The sequence below is a fragment of the Chelmon rostratus genome, chromosome 14 (genome assembly GCF_017976325.1).
Source record: "Chelmon rostratus isolate fCheRos1 chromosome 14, fCheRos1.pri, whole genome shotgun sequence".
NCBI lineage: Eukaryota > Metazoa > Chordata > Actinopteri > Chaetodontiformes > Chaetodontidae > Chelmon > Chelmon rostratus.
The window spans coordinates 20,818,291-20,837,625 of NC_055671.1; the positions used below are offsets into that span (position 1 = coordinate 20,818,291).

General features: G+C 40.0%; 1 protein-coding gene across 3 annotated transcripts; it reads left to right on the forward strand.

Annotated features, from left to right (window-relative positions):
* Window positions 1-515: 515 nt before the first annotated feature.
* Window positions 516-19,233, forward strand: uimc1 (ubiquitin interaction motif containing 1). Of its 3 annotated transcripts, none has more exons than XM_041952977.1 (23): window positions 516-611; window positions 871-966; window positions 1,455-1,585; window positions 2,030-2,114; window positions 3,133-3,251; window positions 3,914-4,094; window positions 4,335-4,501; window positions 5,308-6,057; window positions 7,331-7,376; window positions 7,545-7,660; window positions 8,546-8,667; window positions 8,948-9,143; window positions 9,523-9,627; window positions 9,875-9,930; window positions 11,445-11,629; window positions 11,857-11,927; window positions 12,195-12,294; window positions 13,685-13,990; window positions 14,374-14,455; window positions 14,546-14,648; window positions 14,782-14,830; window positions 16,216-16,249; window positions 16,973-19,233. In XM_041952977.1, the coding sequence occupies exons 2-23, from the start codon at window positions 933-935 to the stop codon at window positions 17,151-17,153; spliced, it is 3,219 nt and encodes a 1,072-aa protein (XP_041808911.1). In that variant the 5' UTR covers window positions 516-611; window positions 871-932; the 3' UTR covers window positions 17,154-19,233. The 3 variants fall into 3 exon arrangements, with proteins under 3 accessions (XP_041808911.1, XP_041808910.1, XP_041808912.1); XM_041952976.1 differs by having other exon boundaries at window positions 521-769; XM_041952978.1 differs by having other exon boundaries at window positions 521-769; window positions 8,549-8,667.
* The last annotated feature ends 102 nt before the right edge of the window (window positions 19,234-19,335 follow it).

The window sequence follows — 19,335 nt, forward strand, 5'->3', positions numbered from 1 at the left end:
ATAAAAGTATTTTACAAAAGGGGATGGGGATGGAAGTTCATTTTTAATGGATTATTACAAGCAGGGCTAACTACACAACAGTGTTGATAAAAATGTATGCCTGGTTTCTAAAGGCCCAAAAACTTAATAGTCTTTCAAACAAAAAAAATTAAGGTCAAGTAACTATTGCCCTAAAGCAAGTTGTAAAACTCTGCTCCACCGGTAACTACTACAGATAAAACTATTCATTCATCACATTACCTCTGTCTTTTTCCATTTTTACTCTTCTCTTCTGTAGTTCAGATAACTTGCCCATTCAAAGTTAAGCTTTACTGTTTTTATTCTCGTGTTCGGAGCCAATGGGGAGTTTTAAATAGAAACAATACATTAAAAATACTCTATCTCTCTCTAGTTAATTCACGGTCCTTGAAGACAACATTAGTGCGACATTAACCGACAGTCCCTGAAGGCAGCGTGAAAGACGCGCGTTACGTACATGTCAGGTGATTCAGAGAACAGAAACAAACATGGCGCCGCGAAAGTGGGGGAAACACTGCCGTGACTGTTTCTAAAATGGATATTGTTTAGTTTATTGTTGTTTATGTAGCTGTTGAACATATAATCACACACAGGTACAATGTGCTCTTCAATCGTACGGTTTATCAAACAGAAAACCGAAAAAACGAACTTTATATTCAGTTTTTAGTGCCTCGTGAGCTCAGTTTGTTTCCATATCAACCGATGTTCTCGCGCTGTGTAACGTTAAGCTAACTGCCAGAAGATTTCTGCTGTGAGTGACCCTTTAACTGCGAGCCTCACCCATCAGTTTGTCAACTAAGTTGCTTTAAGTCATTTCAGGACTCTAACTTTGCTCTTTTTTAACTTTAACAGAGAGGTTAACTTTGTTTGGGGTCTACGCTCGTGCCTCCCTGTCTTACTGACCCACTGGACAGATGAAAGGGAGAACAGGACCTTCTTCATCATCGGGTAAGTGCTGCTGAGAGTGGGCGAGGATGGTGCTCTGGCATTAGCTTTGCTGCAGTTTACGGTTTAAGTTTAATACCTGTTAGAATCTGCAAGGAAAATCACGTAGTCTCTTAAACCGTATTATTGAAGCTGCGATTTTAGCTTGATTTCTTCGGGTCTGTAGTCTTAATCGCATTTATCAGAACAGAATTGAGATTGTCCAAACCACATGTTCAGTGTCCACATCATTAAAGCAGAGTCTTATTTTTTTTTTTTTAAACAAGCAGATAAACATGCTAATGGGTATATACGTTTGTCTGATGCTTCCTACATTATCAATTGCTTATGTCGATCAAATTGTGTTATACTGGTTCACTGCTGAATTTAACTTCTCAGTTGCCTCAGTGCTTTCCTGATAGAAAACCAGCAAGGATTTGAGTGTTGAGATGCTGGATTGAAAACTGCTGGATTTTGTGGTTTTGAAATCTATCTTTTCTTGTGTCTCAAAGTTTCTCAGGAGCGGACCAGAATGGCTCTGAGGAAGCAAGCCGTTAAGGATGCCTCTGACAGTTGCTCCGAAGGCCAACAGATCGAGGAAAACACACAGGAGGACGAAGCTCTCAACCACAGAGATGACAATGTAAAGAAATGCGAAAGAGTCAGCTGAGATAAGTACAGGATCAGGTTCAGACCGGTTCACATCTCTTAACTAATGTGTAATAAGGTCCAGTGTTACTCTGCCTGTTCTGGGTTCTTCGTCAGGAATTAGTCACTGTTTTCATTTTTCATTTACTTTCAAACCACATTTTTTTCCAGATGTGTCCCTGCAGGTTTCTTGTAGGTAACTGCCAACATTCTTTAACATATTTTTAACAGAGCAGATTTGATGATTCAGCTGTAGCTTGATAGTAAATTATTAGTGATTATCGTGTGATAATTTGACCATAGTTTAATTCCTTAGCTAGAACAGGGGAAATATAGGACAAAAAGTCTCCTCTGTAACCCAGATCTGTGAAGCACAGGGCCTCTATGAACTTGGGGAAATGGCAGCACTAAAATGTGGACTGTTGGTTTGTTATCCCAGGCCGAGCTCTCATCATCGCTTCTGTTGCCTTCGTCATCAAGAGAAAAACGCAAGAGAGAGAAGGAAAACAAATCCAAACCCAAAGGTACATAACACGGCATGTACAACATAAACATAATTACAAACATTTACTTTTGCTGTTTAATTTGTGCAGGATAAACATGGTTCAAGATGAAGATATACAATAGAGTGCTGCAGGGATGACATGCTTTTGTGGTCAAACCAGAAGTTTGCACTGCTCGGTTTTTCCATTGAATTATGGATCATTGCAAAAAAAAAAAAAACTCTGTGGCAAACAAACATTAACGATACTTATTCACCAGAAGCAAAAAGCTAGTGAACCACACTAAGGTTGCATGACTTCAGTGTCTCCACAACTAAGCTTCTTCCTACGCTATGCTATACACACCTTACTGTAAAATTATAAATCTATAAGATGGAAAGCTTGAGTTAAACTTAGAGTTTGCAAGGGTGCAAGTACAAACGCAGTGAGGCTGTAAAGGTGGACTAGCGAGTGGATGAGTTCATGTGTTTGTTTGCTGTGACAACGTTTAACGTCTTCAACAACGTCTGTAGTCACATTTGGCCACTTGTTAGCGACCACCTTTTTTAGATCTTGTAAAAGCTTCGAAATCCATGAGTGGGGTTTTTACTGACGTTTATGTTGTAGAATGAAACATGAAATCTCTTAAGCTTGCGTTAACTACGGGCCTTATTTCAGGCATCTAACCAGAAACCTGAAGTGCATCAGTGCTAAATCATGTCTTTGTTTTAGGATTCATTTCTGCAGCACTCTGTAGGATTAGAAAAAAAAGTAAATTTAATCAATCTGAATTTTAAAAATCGAAAAGTACGTATTGTGGTGAGAAAACAAGTCATGGAACTGTTACGATGTCAAGGCTACTTTCTTATGTCACACATCAGTTCATATGATGCTGTTTTCAGGATATTTTTGATTGTGACGGTGCCATCAGTCTGTTACTGTAGTGACTGTATTAGTCGAATTTAAACTCAATGTCTGAAGCAGAACTTTTGCGAATCTGTGATATATACAGCCCCGACTTTTGACTGAGTACCCCATCTCTGTTTTTTTTTTTTTCCAGAGATGACAGAGGAGGAGATGATGGACATGGCCTTGCGTCTGAGTGAACAGGAAGCCAGTATCACTGCACTCAGGCTGCAGAAAGAGGAAGAGGCCATGATGAAAGCCATCCAAGAGAGTGTGAGCACACTCTTGCACACACTTGGATATATATATATATGTACTATGTATTGCTGAAGATGACATTGCTTAATGTGCATGCATGTGCATTAAAACAGTCTGCCTATAGCCTACAAAAGACAATGCGATTTCACAATCATTTACAAGGTGCCCACAGCTGTAACCAAGGTAGCAACAATAGAGTTATAGAGTAACACAAACTCTGTGCTTCACCTTAAATTAACTCTTGAAGGTGTCATCTCAGATTTCTCACAGACATGCTGGATTTTTTCTGGAAAAATTTAAATAAAAATATTGTAATGAACACTGTACAATGGGATCAGACTCAATAGAAGTAATGTTGCCATGACATCAACGCTTTAGCTGTGGGCTACCACCTCATTGTTGAGCCTGTATGTTTTTACATTTTGGTGAATTTAGGCTCAGACAAGTCCAACTAAAGCTATTAGCTATTAGTTTTCCTAGCAGTGTAGCGATGGATGTACAGACAGCTATCACTGGATTATTTTATTTTGGTAATGAGGAAAACTGTGAGAAAAGGGGGTGCGATTTCTGACACGTTGCATCAATTTGCTCCGAAGAGTTAAGCATTTTCTGGAGTCAATGTAGGAATGAATAAAGTTAATTGATTAATAGATTAGCCCTTTGTTGTTTTTTTCTAGATGGTTGTCCAGACAGAGCCATGTCTGCCTTCCCAAAGTCAGAGCCTGCTGGCTGATGGTGAAGCACCACTCAGGATCAGCTCTCGACGGAAACTCTTATACTCAAACAGGAGGCCGACATCTGCCATGAATCAGGGAGCATCAGAGAAGGTCTGCACACCAGAGAGAGAGCTGAACCGAGGTGAGTCACTGAGTCAGTTATGTTGTTAGATATCCTACATTGCTTAGTTTCCTTCTGCTCAGAGACAGATGAGTAACATCAGATTCTGCTCAAGTGCCACAGTACGAAAGGAAACTTATATCAAAGGGAAAAGGTAAACTATGTCATTTTGGCATTTAAGCAGCTCAACTGCTGGCATAAAATCAAACTTGAAACTGAAATTCTCATGATTTTGAAAAAAATACTGTACTGTATTCCCAGGAGCAAAAAGAAGTGGAGATGAAAGTAATACCCAGAATAAAAAGCGGAAAAGGAAAGAAGGAAGTCCTCTGTTGGAGATGCCAGACTTGTCCCAGACTCAGAAAATCTACTCTCAGGCTTCACCCTGCAGCTCAGAGATCCTGGACCTGCGTCTGGACTCACCACAGGTTCATCCAACAGATTTCTGACTTGTCTGTCCTTTTATTTAGTCTGTTGATTTTTTTTTTTTTTTGGTTAGTCAGTTAATTTGTATTGTCTATACAATGTGAGAAAAGGCTGCTCGTCACAGTTTCCAAGGGCCCAAGTTGCAATCTTCACTTGATCAGTGACTTAAATAATTAAGTGATTATCAAAATTGGTATAATTTAATTGTTTCTGCGCTTAAATTTGATTTACCCTGATAGAGGTATATTAATGAACAGGTCATCAGACTCTGATAAGCTTATAAAAATTAAAAGACATTTGAGTAACTAATGATTTAATGACACATTGTTTTCTGCAACTGTCATTCTTTAAGCAGCTATAATCATTATTTTCATGAAAACAATGTTAACAGTGTGTTGGTGTCTCTTGTAGTGATTCACCTACAGAGAATTATCAGCTGAATCTGCAGCTCTCCTCAGCTTCATGGAGCTTTATCGTTTACACTCATTGTTTATCTGTTGGAACACAACGCCACTGTTGTGGTTCACTTTCAGCGCTCTCATAATGTCATTTTCAGAGAAAATTAGTAAAAAGCCTCTGTGCACTACCTGCTCAGCAGTAAACAGCAGACAGACACAGTTAGAGATAGCTGGTGAACATAGTGGAGCATTCAGCAGCGAGAGAGCCACATATTTCCCTCAGGTGCTGGAGGAGACCAAAAACAGAGCTAAAAGAGAGAGAATACTGGACTTACATTCATCAGGTCACACAAACATGACTCCAAATGAATGATCATGTATGTATTTGTCTTCTCTTAACAATAAATCAGAGCTCTGACTCGACTCAGATCGAGGACTGTCAGCTTCGTAAATCCCCCGTCTTCCACTCGACTGGCTGCAGAGCCGAGGTCCACATCCACCGGCTGACCCAGGACGTGCTGCAAACCTGCAGAGCCTCAGGATTTGTGTTGTGCTCTCAGGACAGTTGGACCTCGCCTCGAAAATCTCCGCCTGTTCAACCCAAGAGCCCAACGTTTCCCGAAAGCCCCAAACGATCCAGTGACCTCACTGTGTCCGAGAGCACGGCGTTTCCTAAAAGTCCTGTCTTCTCAGAAACTGATCAGGGAGATGATGGAGAGACAGAGCTGGATCCAGAGTATTTTAAAAGTCCAGTATTTGGCAGGAATACTCAGCATGAGAAGTCTCCAAGTGCCTGTAAACCCCAAGTTAGTGTCTGTAACTCAGGGTTCATATTCTATTCTCAGGACAGTCTAACCTCCTCTGTGAGGTCCGCGTCCTGCCGACCTAAGAGCCCAGTATTCCCAAGAAGCCCCAGTCCTACAAAGAACCCCCCTACCACAGAGGGATCAGCAACCTGCAAAAGTCCTGTGTTCTCAGAGATGGACGGAGGACAGACAGAGCAGGGTCACGGTCGCTGTCCTAGTCCAGTATTTGGCAGGACTGGACAGCGAGAAAAGATTCATCCTGTCGTGCAGAAACACTCTGCGAGTCCTTCAGCTGCAGAGCTCAGAGGTTCAAGCAGTGAAGGGACTTCAGCTGCTGCTCAGAGTCTGTGGCAGGTGAGTTCAGGTGTCTGCACACTTCAAAGTGCCTGTTGGATCGTCCAGCAGCATCTGAACCAACTGAATTTTTTAGTCTGATGTGAGAGAAAAACCCAACAATATATTCTGTGCAATATAAAAATACACATTGTTGAAAGGCATCCCTTTAATTTTCTTTTTAAAAGTGCCCAAAACACATAGTGAGCAGGACATTTTACACCGCAAAGATGAACTTGTCTGAACTTTTCGACAACTTTCCTTATTTTTGTGTTATTTACCTATTAGCTCTTATCTTGTATTTAGCACCCTAGTTGCATACAAGGCTGTTAAACTAAAGTTAGGACAGCATATTTATTATTTAGTATTTTGTTCAGCGAAGGGCACATGAAGCCTTGTGAAACTTCAGGGCTTCACACTCAGCAGCGCAGTGACATCTGGTGGTTAGTAGAACTTCAGCAGCCCTTCAAGTCATATATATATATATATATATATATATATATATATATATATATACAGAAAAATTCTAAAAGCATCGTCCAAAAGCCAAAATACTACAGAAATATTATTACCTTACTGTAGTAGTTTAGCCTCAGTGTTACTGTAGACTCATGTTTTAATAGCACAGTTGATATTTATGTAGCATTTCATATTGTTACATTGTGATGTGATTAGAGAATGATATTCGTTAATTTAAATTAGCAGATTGCATTATTAAATCACTGCTTGGTATCAAGTGGAAATGTTGTCTTTCTGGGGTACATCTCCATATGTCACAGTTATTCTCCTCTTCTTGTGCTGATCACATAGTCTAGCTCCAAACCTTTCTAAGCTGTCAAACTCAATGAAGCAGCAGAGACATTTGAAGCTTCAGTCGTCATCAGTTGTGTGGTTTTCTTCAGTAATTTCACAGGAGTGTAACGGGCTCAGTGCTTTGGTATCATCCACACATCTCTATCAAGTCTGCCAGGATAACATCAGTAGCAAGCAGGGTGATGTTGTTAAACTTTAAACCACTTTTAAATGTATTTTATGATTTGTATGTGTTCTGAAAAATGTTTCTTATAGAATTTTTCTATAGTGTCTTTTAATCATCATTTTAAAAGTAAGTGGTTCATGTGAAGGATGGAGCATATTGATTCATAGCTGTTTTTGTAGTCAGTCTTTCTCACACTTTTAATGTGATTTTCGGACATTAAAGGGAATTTTTATCTCGCACTATTTCAGTCATAACATTCAGACATGTTTTCACATTTCCTGCTCATTTCTATATCCTTCCTGCTTTTGAATACAGGACTGCAAGACTGATCACAATCAAGATGTCAGGCTTGACGTGTCAGGTACAGTGAAACACCACATACTCTACTTTCTGGAGGTTTCTGTTCCTAATTCATCTTCAGTAAAGTTTGAGGTCAAAGGTCATGTGATGAGGCAAATATTGCTGATCTACCAGGAAGAGTGTGATCAGAGCCTGGTTCAGCGACTCGCTGGGTGTTTTTTGGTTTTAGACGATGCAGAGGAGAAGCTGAAGGAAATATCCAAAGACCAGAACTCAGCCACGATGGAGCTGACCACTGATATGACACTACTCTGGTCTGACGAGGATGAGGACGAGGATGTTACGGTACAGACGCTTTCACCCCACTGGAAGACCAGAAAACATTCAAAGCAAGATTTTAGTCCTACGTTTGGACTGCAACACATTTAGCTTTATTTATTTTAAGGAATAGTAGTGACGATGTTCTATATTTTTTATTGCCAATAGTACCATAGCGCTCCATGAAAAACACATCAATAAGCCACACTGTTGGACTGGGTGACATCCCGTCCCTTCATTACCATGAACACACACACTATTTTAACTCCAACACACACCAACCTGCTGCCCCAAATATTCACTAGAGAACCAAATGTGGATTAATCCGCCGCTGAAAATAGTCCCCAACGCATGCACTGTTTTTTCCTGTGAGCAGCTGTTCAGTAAATTACTGAAACTTAAAAGAACCAATGAGCTTAGAGCTGGGAGCGAAACACAGGAAGTCAAACAATGCTGAGAGGCAGACGAACACATTGTTGGTTTGGTTTGGCACATAAGATTTATTGACCATAAGATAATAACACCAGCCTTATCTTTAAAGACAGATTGTTGACGCTTTCTAAAGACATTCCTGGGCACTGTAGTTTTTAACAAACCTTACTCACCGTGTCCTCCTGCTTGATTAACATTTGTTAAAAAATAGAGTATGTTAAGAATATCATGATCTGATATTTTGTCCAGCTGTAGTTCTAATGTTATTTACAGCTCCATCTGTTGAAGACTGAATTTATTTTTGTTTAAAATTACTTCAGCAGTCATTTCTAAATAAATCTTTGCTTCCACCTCTTCAAGTAATTTCTGATATTGGTACTTCTTACTGTGAGTCATAGGTTATCTATTTAGTTAATTCACTCTGTTTAAAATAGAAGTTTGGTGAAAGTGCTGTTCTTATGTGTTCTTCGTCTGTTGCAGCAGGTTGGCTCGCTCAGCCCGGTCTTCCAAAAGGAGAGACCCGTTCACCAGGCAGACAGCCAGGCTGCCTCCTCAAACCACGTGACTTCAGCTTCTCCAGGGACGACCAGGTTGAGCTACAGGTAACAACACAAACACCGATAACATCATAAGATCAGAGTTTCAGGAAGTTTATCCACAGTCGCAGCAAGTTTAACATCTGGCAGTTTGTGAGTTCTATGATTGAAAGAAGTTTTCTTTCTTCCTCCTGATGATGTAGATTTAGTCGTTAGCTGGATTTTTTTTTTTTTAATCATTACACAAATAATCCATCATCTAAACTCTTTAGCTGAACCTCACCTACTTCCCACCAGTGGAAAGATGCCGCTTTGCTCACTGTTTGTTTCCACACATCTCGCTCAGACCATCTTCCTCTTCTGCATCGACTGGCCGACGGCAGCTTTCCACCTCAGAGCGAGAACTGCGGCCAATCAGCAGTCAGGAAATGGTCAGCAAGGCATCAGGTCCATCGGGGCAGCCTGCAGGCGGGTCGACGGTGCACTACTACTGGGGGGTTCCTTTCTGTCCACGAGGCCTGGACCCAGACAAGTACACACAGGTGAAGATTTGTTTGCAAATTAAAGGGTGGTTCAGTCGTTCTCTTACAATAAGATGATTTAATTCACTGACAGGTGGAGTGGATGGATGGAGAGAAACTGACTGTCACCTGATGTCTGTAAAAAAAACAGTAACAACTAACTTTATATTCGCATAACAGTAATGAATGGAAACGCACATTCATTTCCATTTTTTCTTTTCTTTTCTTTCTGTCTGGATGGAAGCCTTGCCTCTCTTGCTTCTCTCCACGTCTCCTCTTTCATTAAGCGTATTGATGAATTCGAATAGAAAAATAAAAGTTCAAGAAATTTGACATCTAGCTTCTCACTTTTTCATGTTTGTCCGTCCATCCATCCGTCCTTCTGTGTTCCTGCTCTCAGGTGATCCTGGCTCAGATGGAGGTGTATGAGAAGAGTCTGAAGCAGGCTCAGAGGAGTCTGCTGAGGAAGGTGGAATGGGGGGAGGGCATCCTGCCACAGCCAGAGGTATGATGATGATGATGATGATGACGATGTTAACATGGTTGCTGAGTCTCTAACTGGTGTATTTATTGACTCTGTTTGTTCATTTGCTGGATTGGGTTTTGATGCAGAGGAATGATGCTCTGTCATTTCATAGGATGCTTACGTCTCATGTTTTTTAAAAGACCAATGATACTTGTACAGGAAGTGTATTAATGTTCACATGACAGTGTAACTGTCATCCAACAAGCATTATTCATTTTTTCCCCAGAAAACTCCATCACCCGAGTTGCCTGCTGAATCATCTCAACACCTTTTTACTCAAAGGTAAAACCTGCATGAACTTCAGCAGCTCTTCTTCAGCAATGCAGAAATTAGTTACTGTCCTGTCAGCCTTCATAGTCACGTGGGATAAAACAGAGAAACATGAAGTAAGGCAGTGCAGCGGCTCTTCAGTCTCAAACCAGAACATTGGTGCTCAAAGAATAAAAAAAGAAATTGAAAAAAATCTGCAGAGAAACACTCAAATAATCTAGACTACAAACACTGTGTCCTTATTATTTACTATAAACCGTCTGAACTGATGCTATAATTATAGGGGCGGTTTGTACTAATGCTCTTCTTTAGTTGTTATATGAGAAAGAAATGTACTTTCTGTTTTGTGGTAACAGGCACTGATGCAGGACCTATGTTGATGGATGTTACCAAATTGAAAACTTGAGAAATCCCAAGAAGAAGTTGTTTGTAAGACAAAAACAGCATGAAAAACAGAATTTTTAAAAAGGCTCAGGGCTGGGCTGTCCACATAAATCAATAAATAGATGAAATATAAGATGGTCAAATAAAAGTTTTTGTCTTGTCAGCCGTCATCAGAGCTTTCCTGTCCACAATAATTACAATTTGCATCAGCTGTGAGCAGCTTGTGTTTCTGCTGCATTCTGGGTGGAGAAAAATATGATAAAATTAGATAAAATAAACCTTGATTGATCCTCAGACATAAAGTTCAGGTGTTGCAGTAGCGCAAGGATATCAATAAGTACAGATACTAACTAAATAATTAGAGATAAGAATAGCAATGAAATACAGAAACTACACAAGGGCAATTAAACTCAAAGTTACAAGCAGTACACACACAGTATCCATGACCGGCTAACACTGCAGTATTGTCTCAAGCAAGAGGTATAATAGTGTGATTAGTAGCAGCAAAATAAAGAGCATGTAAGAGTAACATGATACCAACTACTGAGAGTAATATATAATGTTTAAATAATGATACTCAGTGTTTATCTTTGTTAATCTAGAAATATAATATAGTATATACTGTAATGCAATAAAAAAGCATTTCATGTAGCGTAAAACACTGTAATATAGTATGGGATATAATATCTGGTGAAATGTAGTCATTTAGTATCATATACAATATTGTACAGCAATACAGTGTATTGAATTAAGAATATTACATATGTGTATAGAGTATATGAGTGAAGAATAATATAATACTGACCATGATTGATGCACTGACAGATGGAGTGATTTTATTTTCCATGTTGTCATTTTTGGTGCTCTAAATCATCGTCATTTTCCATTTATTCACTCTGCAGACTCAGAAACCATGAACAGCCTCCACATACTGCACAGTAACAGCGCAGCTATCTGTTTTGGCCACTAGATGTCAGTAGTTAATTTGATTTTACTGGAAAATCAATGAACGAGACTGACACAAGCGTCATTATATGAGATTTCTCAGTTTGTATTTTATGTTGCGTTTAGATTTTTTCCTCTCTTGATCCAGCAGCAACTGAACTGATGACCGATGTTTATTCATTTCTATACATTTTCAGGCGTGGCCTCAGACTGAGAGGTAAAAAACTGTGTGATGCAACTGATACTCCTCCAGCTGAGGCAGAGGAAGAAGAGGACAACAAGGGTGAAGAGGAAGAGGACGAAAGAAAGAAAAGAGAAGGAGAGAAGAACAGTGAGACAGGAGAAGGACAGGTGGATTCTGATGACTGTGAGGTTTGTCCAGGTACTGAAGCTCCACCTTTTATTTGGACGATTATTAAGGAGTTTAAAGTACAGTGGAAGTTGTCGTTGTGGTGAAATCTATTCATGTTTTCTTAATAGGCCATGTTTACCGCATCAACCGCCTCTGCTATGATCACTTTCCCTTCCACAACAATACAACAATAATTCACAGATGACATTCAGACTTGATATAAACTGCTGACAGTCAGTGTGTCTCTCCAACAACAGAGACCCAACTTAGTGATAACGATGACGACAGGACGCAAGATCTGACGATGGACATTGAGACTGATGCAGAGGTGAGTTTATGTGTTCAACTTAAAAAATGCTCCATTTAATCTTCAGCCAGTGCTCCAATAGATCTGGAAATTCCTGAGTTTGTATTACAAATGAATGAGCGTCAGAGGATTTTAAATTCTGTTTCCATACTTAGTGTATACTTTACAGTGTGTACTTTTATACTGTCCACTTTGTAGTGTTGATACTCAGTGTGTGTTTTACAGGACAGTGTTTCTCCAGCTTGGCTGTAAAAAGAGTCTCCTCACCTTGTTTGTATTTCTCCACAGGCCCGACCTAAAAGCACGAAGCTGCCCGAGGTCGAGATGATTCTCTGGGACGATTCTTCAGCCGGGAACAAGCTGCAGGAGGAGGAGGAAGAAGAGGACGGTAAGGCTGCTTTGAACTGTGAAAATGGCATGTTGACTTTGGCTGTCTGTCAGTCCGGTGACCCCGGCTAGACTTTGCTATCACTAAAAGGAAATGCATGGATTACTGTTTTTCTAGATGTAATTGAAAAATATCCATTTTGATATTGTAATTCAGTCACTAAATAAGCAGTAGCTAAATGTAATCATACTGGGGAATAATAATCTCGCTAAACTTGGGCTAAAACTATATTAGCAGAGCAGCAACATCTGACTCAGTGGAAATCACATACAGACGTCTCTTTCAACTGACGTGATTGAAGTGGTCAGGCTAATTTTTGCAGGCCTCTCTGGTGATCCAAAACGCCTCGATTGCATTACAAGTTCAGTCGGGTTCAGATCAGGCGACCTGCATTGATGAAAAAAATCAAGTATTTGTGCCTTGCTTCAAATGTCAAGGCTATAAAAATAGATAAATTCGGCATTCCCCATACAAACATACACACAAATAATCTTAAATAGACACAGATACATTCTGTCTCTTCGTTCCATTCATCCAATTCCAAAGCAGAGAAACTTCTAACTAAGTAAAATATCAGGAACACACTTACTGAAGGCCAGCAGATGAATATCATCTTAACCAAAGAAAAGTTTTGCGAGTTTTCTTCACTACAAACAAAATAAGGCACGGATATCTCATATTTTGGCTAAAGTTTTCAGCTATGTTACTGTCAGTCATAACCTTTGAAATGTTTCCTCTGTGGTTGCTTCATTTCCTGTGGAGTCAACGAGCAGACATGTGGCCACTCAGCCACTGCAGCCCATAATTATCCCAAACGCCTGTCAGTCTGCTGCCACCTAGTGTCTAGACTAATCAAGTGCAGCCCACACTACATCCACGACATCACTGCAGTTACTGGGCAGGAAATGCAACAAGTTATTTCTGTAGCTTGTTGCATTTAAACTCTCTTCAAATCTACAGTAAATCTATTAAGTTTGAATGTATTTTTTGTTTTGTTTTTTGTTTAATGTTAGTAATAATAGCAGAAGAGCAAGCAGACTAGAGATGTAGTCTGGTCTAAAAAGTCAAAATAAAGTTGATTTTCTTAAGACTTGTTAAAATGGACAAGAAAACAGCGGAAACGCATGTTGTTGGTAAATAATGCATCTTCTTTATTGTTGAAAGCCAGAGTTGGTATCTGTATTTATTTAATTGTTATGTAGGTTTTACCGCAGTGGTACTTGGGGCAAAATATGGAGGCATAAAATGAAGATTTTAGAGAGTAAAAACTTTAAACGCTTTTTTCTCAGCTTCATTGTTTCTGTGGTTGCTGCTGTCTGACTTTGTGGGGCAGAAATGAATGGTCATGTGATCAGGAAATAACCTAAAACATGAGTGTATGTGATTTCAGCGCCAGTGGACAGAAAGGTGAAGGGAAACATCCCCGTTAGAGGCAGCGAACTTGGTCGACAAAATGCGAATAAAGTGGAGGTAGAGGAGGGCAGGGGGGACCCAGATGTGCAGGAGATAAAGGATCAGGGGCTCGGAAGGTCGGCATCTCCTGAAGTGGAACGAGCCGTCGCTCCTCAGATCCCTGAAACCAGTGTGGACTGTCCCATCTGTCAGGCATCCTTCTCTGTGACGGAGATTGAGATGCATGCTGCGTACTGCGATGGAGAGGTGGAGCAGAGGAGGCCTGAGGCAGACTGCTTCCAAGGTGACAGAAACTTTATTTAACACCTCTGTTACTTTATTTGACACTTGGGCCTCTAGTTTCACAGCTGTTTACTGCAAGGTTCTCTGTTAACATTTGACAGGTCAAATCACTAATATGTACACTGGTGAGATGATTCTGTAGAAGTTTATTCAACATTTGCTCATATAATTTACCCAGAACAGGACCTGTATCAATGGATTTTTTTCATATTTTAAGGAAAAATAAGAATATTTGTCACATCACGAGAAACCTTTATAGTGTCAGTGTAAACTGCAGTTTCTGAATGCCAGTCATCTTTGTGTGAGACGTTCAGCTGTTGACATCACTTTAAATGATGTTCGTGTTCCTGTGTTGATGCTTTAAAACCTTCCTCCACTTTGTAGTGTCAATGAAGCCTCGAAGGAAGAGAACAAGAAGAGCAGAGGCGAACGCCGAAGAGACTAACAACCCTTCGAACGGCGTCAAGTATGTTGGTATTAGCTGTCGTATTTAACAGCTCAGTGTTTTCAGACAGATTGTTTTTGTTTAATTAAATTTCTTTCTTATTTTCCAAAGGAGCCAAGAGAAATGTTTCATCTGTCAGAAATCAGTTTCTCTGAGAGACTACAGCAGACACACAGAGCTCTGCATCCAGCGACAGGCATCGAAGACTGCAGCCGTAAGCCTCATTTAACACTGAATGATACACGATTAACAAAGCACAAAAAACACATGAATAACTTAACATTTTATGGAATGCTTTTTGGATGTGATCACAGCTTTTTTCTCCTCCTGTATTTCTGACCTTCCAGAGAGGAAATCTGCTCTCAGCTCTGGAGAAAACAGAGAGCCGGGATTCAGGTGAGTCAAAAAGATAAAAGTTGTTTTCAGACCTGTCGTTCCTTTGCTCGGGTCTGAATCAGTTGGTGAACTTGTTGCATGTTCTGCTTGGTTTAGTTGCTTTTCACGCAGAGAAAATTCCAAGCCAGCCACAATGCAGCACTACAAACCACACGAGAACATTCACTTCATTCATTGGTCACATGTGCGGGGCGTGAGCCAAAACATTTACACAGGAAGAAAGTCCTGAAGGGATACAATGAACTGCATCTCGCTAGTCCAGGTCTGACCTCGATTCATTCTCCAGCTAGTTGCTAGCAGCTATTAAAGCCGTGCGTCACACAATGCAAAGCATTCCTGTCTGCAGGAGCCATTTCACTCAAACGTTAACCAAACAGGTGAGGTATGAAAGCACCCAAAGCACCTTACAGCTACACTAACAGCTCTGTGAGGCTGTAATGAGACACTGTGGGGATTTGAGCTAGATGCTAACATCTAGCTAATATGCTGATAATGAAATGCTAACATGCTTATATTTAGCAGGTGTAATGTTCAGAATGTTTAATTTAGCATGTTCAACATCTTACTTAGCATGCTGAAAGTTTAGTTTAACCTCATGGTGGCACCAGAGGAAAAGTCAGGATCACATAAGTCAGTGGGATTCATCCTCTGGACACCAGGAATGTTTCATAAGATGTCATCCAATGTCCATATTTCAGTCTGGACCAGAGTGGCTCAATGATTGATCGTCTATCCCGAGAACCAAGCTGTTAGCACGGCTAACAAAATACACCTGAAGTGCATTTTTACACTGTTACTCTGTTACATAAAATGATTATGCTAGAGTCAAACCTATTAGTGGCTCAAAAATGAGTAGAAAATTAATCTGCTAACTATTTTGGTAATTGATCCTTTTTTTAACCCCTCATTCTTGTCACTGTTTTACACCTTCTGAAAATGTTGTTGGACAAAACAAGCAATTTGAAGACATCAGCTTGGAGTGAAAGCAGTGTTTTTCATTGTTTTCTGTCATTTTATAGGCAAAATGACTGACAATACGTCATTGAGAAAATAAACCTCAGATTCATTGATAATGGAAATAATCGTTTGTTGCAGCCCTCGTCCGTGCCGGTTTGAATTGTGTCATAGCTGAAGGAGAACGTGAGACTTTTATCACACCAGTGTCGGGCTCACGTTACAAGATAATCAGGACGGTTGAGCCTGATTTGTCCTGAATTTTGTTGATTTTCTGGTTAGCAGGTGAGATTTTCACCTCAGGTCGTCCTGACCTGTTTTTGCAGCCTCAGAACAAAAGTATCAGCAGTAGAATCAGGTCTCAAAACTCTCACCAGTCAGACTTCAGTTGATTGATGCTTATCTGACGTGAGGCTGTTCTGTGTCCACAGAGGCCGGGCCGTCCGGATCCAGTCTCCAGCCGGGGTGAGACGTCTTAGAAACACTTTACATTCTGATTTCAGTTACAACAACTCGTTTATCTGTGTGGACGTTTTCACCCAGAGTTTCTGACAGTCACAGTTTTACATCTTGTTGAATGAGAGGTAATCAAACCTCTGTCAGTGTGCTGATGTGGTGGAAACACATGTGCTGATACTCGGTTGTCACATTAATGCCTTCATGTGGCTTATTTGTTATGCTTTATACTGTGAACATTTGCCATTGGTCAATATTTTGCACATATTTACATCGCAAAAAACATACATATATATATATGAATTTCAATGTCATTCATCTATTTTATTTATTCTTATTAATTGCAATCTCACTGTGTTTATTGTTATGCTCCACACTCATGATGGTCATCAATGAAGACACTTCAAACAATAATTTCGTTCTTATCTCCAACTGTTTTCGAGCAGTAAACACTTACTTCCTCTGTGGATCAGCTGAGCATTGTGGCTTTTTCTTTAACCGCCCTGTCATGTCTGAACATTTGCGTAGCAGATACATCTGCCTGATTGACAAAAAGCTGCGAGTGTAACATATGAAACCAGCAGTGTTTTATATTCCACCTCTGATAAGGGCTAATTGTTTCAATGTTGTTGATTAATCAAAAATTAAAGTCATTCACGAGTAAAATGGTCTAATTCCAGTGTGGATGAAGGTGTCTGCTTTAACTGGCCTGGATTTGTGTTCTCGTATTAGAGATGTCATTGATCTGCGGGATGATGATGACGAGCAGGACGAGGAGGAGGGCGGCATGTCAGTGATGAGGATCAGTAACTCTCCCATCAGAACCTTCACCCCCATCTCAGAAGCCGCCGACTGCCTTATCGACTTCAAAAAACAGCAGCGATCCAAGAAGCTGAGCCAAAGACGAAGATGATGACGACCTCCTGAAGACCAGCGGTCCTGACTGAACATACTGGAAACCAGAGCCTTAACTAAAGACTTAAACCATCATCAGGTTGGACGAGACATTGCACTATGAAAAGACTAGTTTTGACTTCCTGATGTCAAATGTTGGATATTTATGCAGGTAAATAAATACGAATGTTCAGAATCTCACATGTATTCAAAAGAAGCTTGATTTTGACTCTTCGTTTGCAACTAAATGTTTTCTGTATTTCCGTTTGTTCATGTTGAAGGTGTTTCAAACTACCTCTTCATGTATTCAAACATGTCCTTTTTCTTACTGTAGCCTTGGTTTTAATGTCTAACACTGTGATGAGAGGGCCCATCAGATTCATACAGCCAACATTTTATTGGCTTTTTAGCTTAAAACAGGCATGAAGAACCTTTTTCCTGTGGCCTGAAAGCTGTTTGTTGGGACACAAATTACACGGAAGAGCGTCAACATTCTCCAAGCGCTTTTTTCCTCAGCTCATCCAGTTTAGCTGGTTTGTACCTCTAATGACTCTTGAGATATTTTCATCCCCACAGGCTAACTTGGGCACACTGGTTTTACTTTTACTTCGAAAAACTTCTCTCAGAATGTGCAACACCCCGCATTTACTTTTGTCTTCTTGCCTTTCAGCCTAATGCGTTGAAGTTAAGAAGTACATGTGTGTTGCATTCAGGGACCACTCAGAGGAACGTGTAGTCCACTATTTTTTGTGTTATTTTTTTGTCGCTGAAAAAAGGCAATTTCTTTTTTGTGTTTATGAATTGCCTCGTGGGCCTTATGCAACCCGTAGGCCGGAGTTTCCCCACCCCTGCATTAAAACACGAGAAGCCGAGCTAACTGTGAGTCAGTCCAACACTTTGGTCTGAAGTATCTCAACAAATATCGGATGAATTGCTCTGAAATCTAGTAGAGACATTCATGTTCTCCACAACATGAATCCCACTGATTTTGGTGATCTTCTGAGTTTCCTTTAGCGCCACCACAAGGTCAGCACACTTATGACAGAAAACCACTAAAGCTAATGACTGAATTCTGCTTCATCTCTATTTGTATTTTAATTCAAACACAACATGCAAGCTTGCTAACTGAGCATGTAGATGTAAACATGAAGCATGCTAATGTTAGCATGTACTGAGTTGCTAGCATAACAACAAAGGCGAAAGTTAAACATCAACATATTACACCAAAATATTGTACAAACAATATAATATTTGAAATTTACAACAGTAACTGTACACATTCACAGGCTTGCTTTTGCATGCTAATTTAGCATTTAACTACTGCTTTCCTGTAAATCCATTAGTGGATTCATCATTTCAGCTCTACGTGGATAAGATAAATGCAGCTGTACAAGTTGATGCAAGTTAGTTAAGACTAATGTTAAATGACATCAGACTAAATTAGGTCTGAATTACAGGCTAGCCAAATGTTGGCATGCTAGCATACAAAATGTTAAATGGCAATGTCAAATGTCTGATATTTATGCACCGTAACATGTTAACTGTAGCAGTGTTAGCATGCTACAATGCCGACATTAGCATTCAGCTCAAAGCACAGCTCAGGTTTAGTACAGCTGAGAGTCAGAAAATGTCCCAAAATGGCCACGGTTATGAGAATAAACCCTTTCTGACATGAGTTTTCGTCCTGTGTCTTGTTTCCCGGCAGAAGTTAGCATTTATTAACATGTAACTGAGGAGTAAGGCCACATCCTGGATGATCCCTCAGTATCCACTGACTCTGTGTCACCTCACCACCACAACTCAGCTCATAGTTTGTGGAAGAAGGTGTGAAGCTTGTGAAGTCTGAAAACTGAATTTCCCCTTTAAGATCATAAACTCTTTAGGGAAAATTTAGCTTCTGCATGTAACTGTAAACTGTTCTGTGTTTGCAAAAATTTCGTTTCCTGTTAACTCACTTCACCGTTCAGTGCTTTTGTCGTCACTGTGGACCATTTTTTTTAATCACCCAGATTATGTCTGTTCTTTGACTGTATGATCAGAGTATTGGCCTTGAATACTGTATCAGCACTTTAGAGTTCAATTTCCTAACTGATGTTACAAAACAGAAGTAAAGTCACTGTAATGCATCGAACACACATGTTGTTTCATTGACTCTTTGTCATCGTTTTGTCCTTGACAGAGTCTTTTCTCACGGTGCCTCA

Excerpts from the sequence above, each read along its gene's own strand:
- uimc1 (XM_041952977.1), top strand. The coding sequence starts at position 933 with ATGAAAGGGAGAACAGGACCTTCTTCATCATCGG. Across the intron at positions 3,252-3,913 it reads TGAAAGCCATCCAAGAGAGT|ATGGTTGTCCAGACAGAGCC; the intron begins GTGAGCACACTC and ends GTTTTTTTCTAG. Across the intron at positions 12,295-13,684 it reads GGAGGAGGAAGAAGAGGACG|CGCCAGTGGACAGAAAGGTG; the intron begins GTAAGGCTGCTT and ends ATGTGATTTCAG.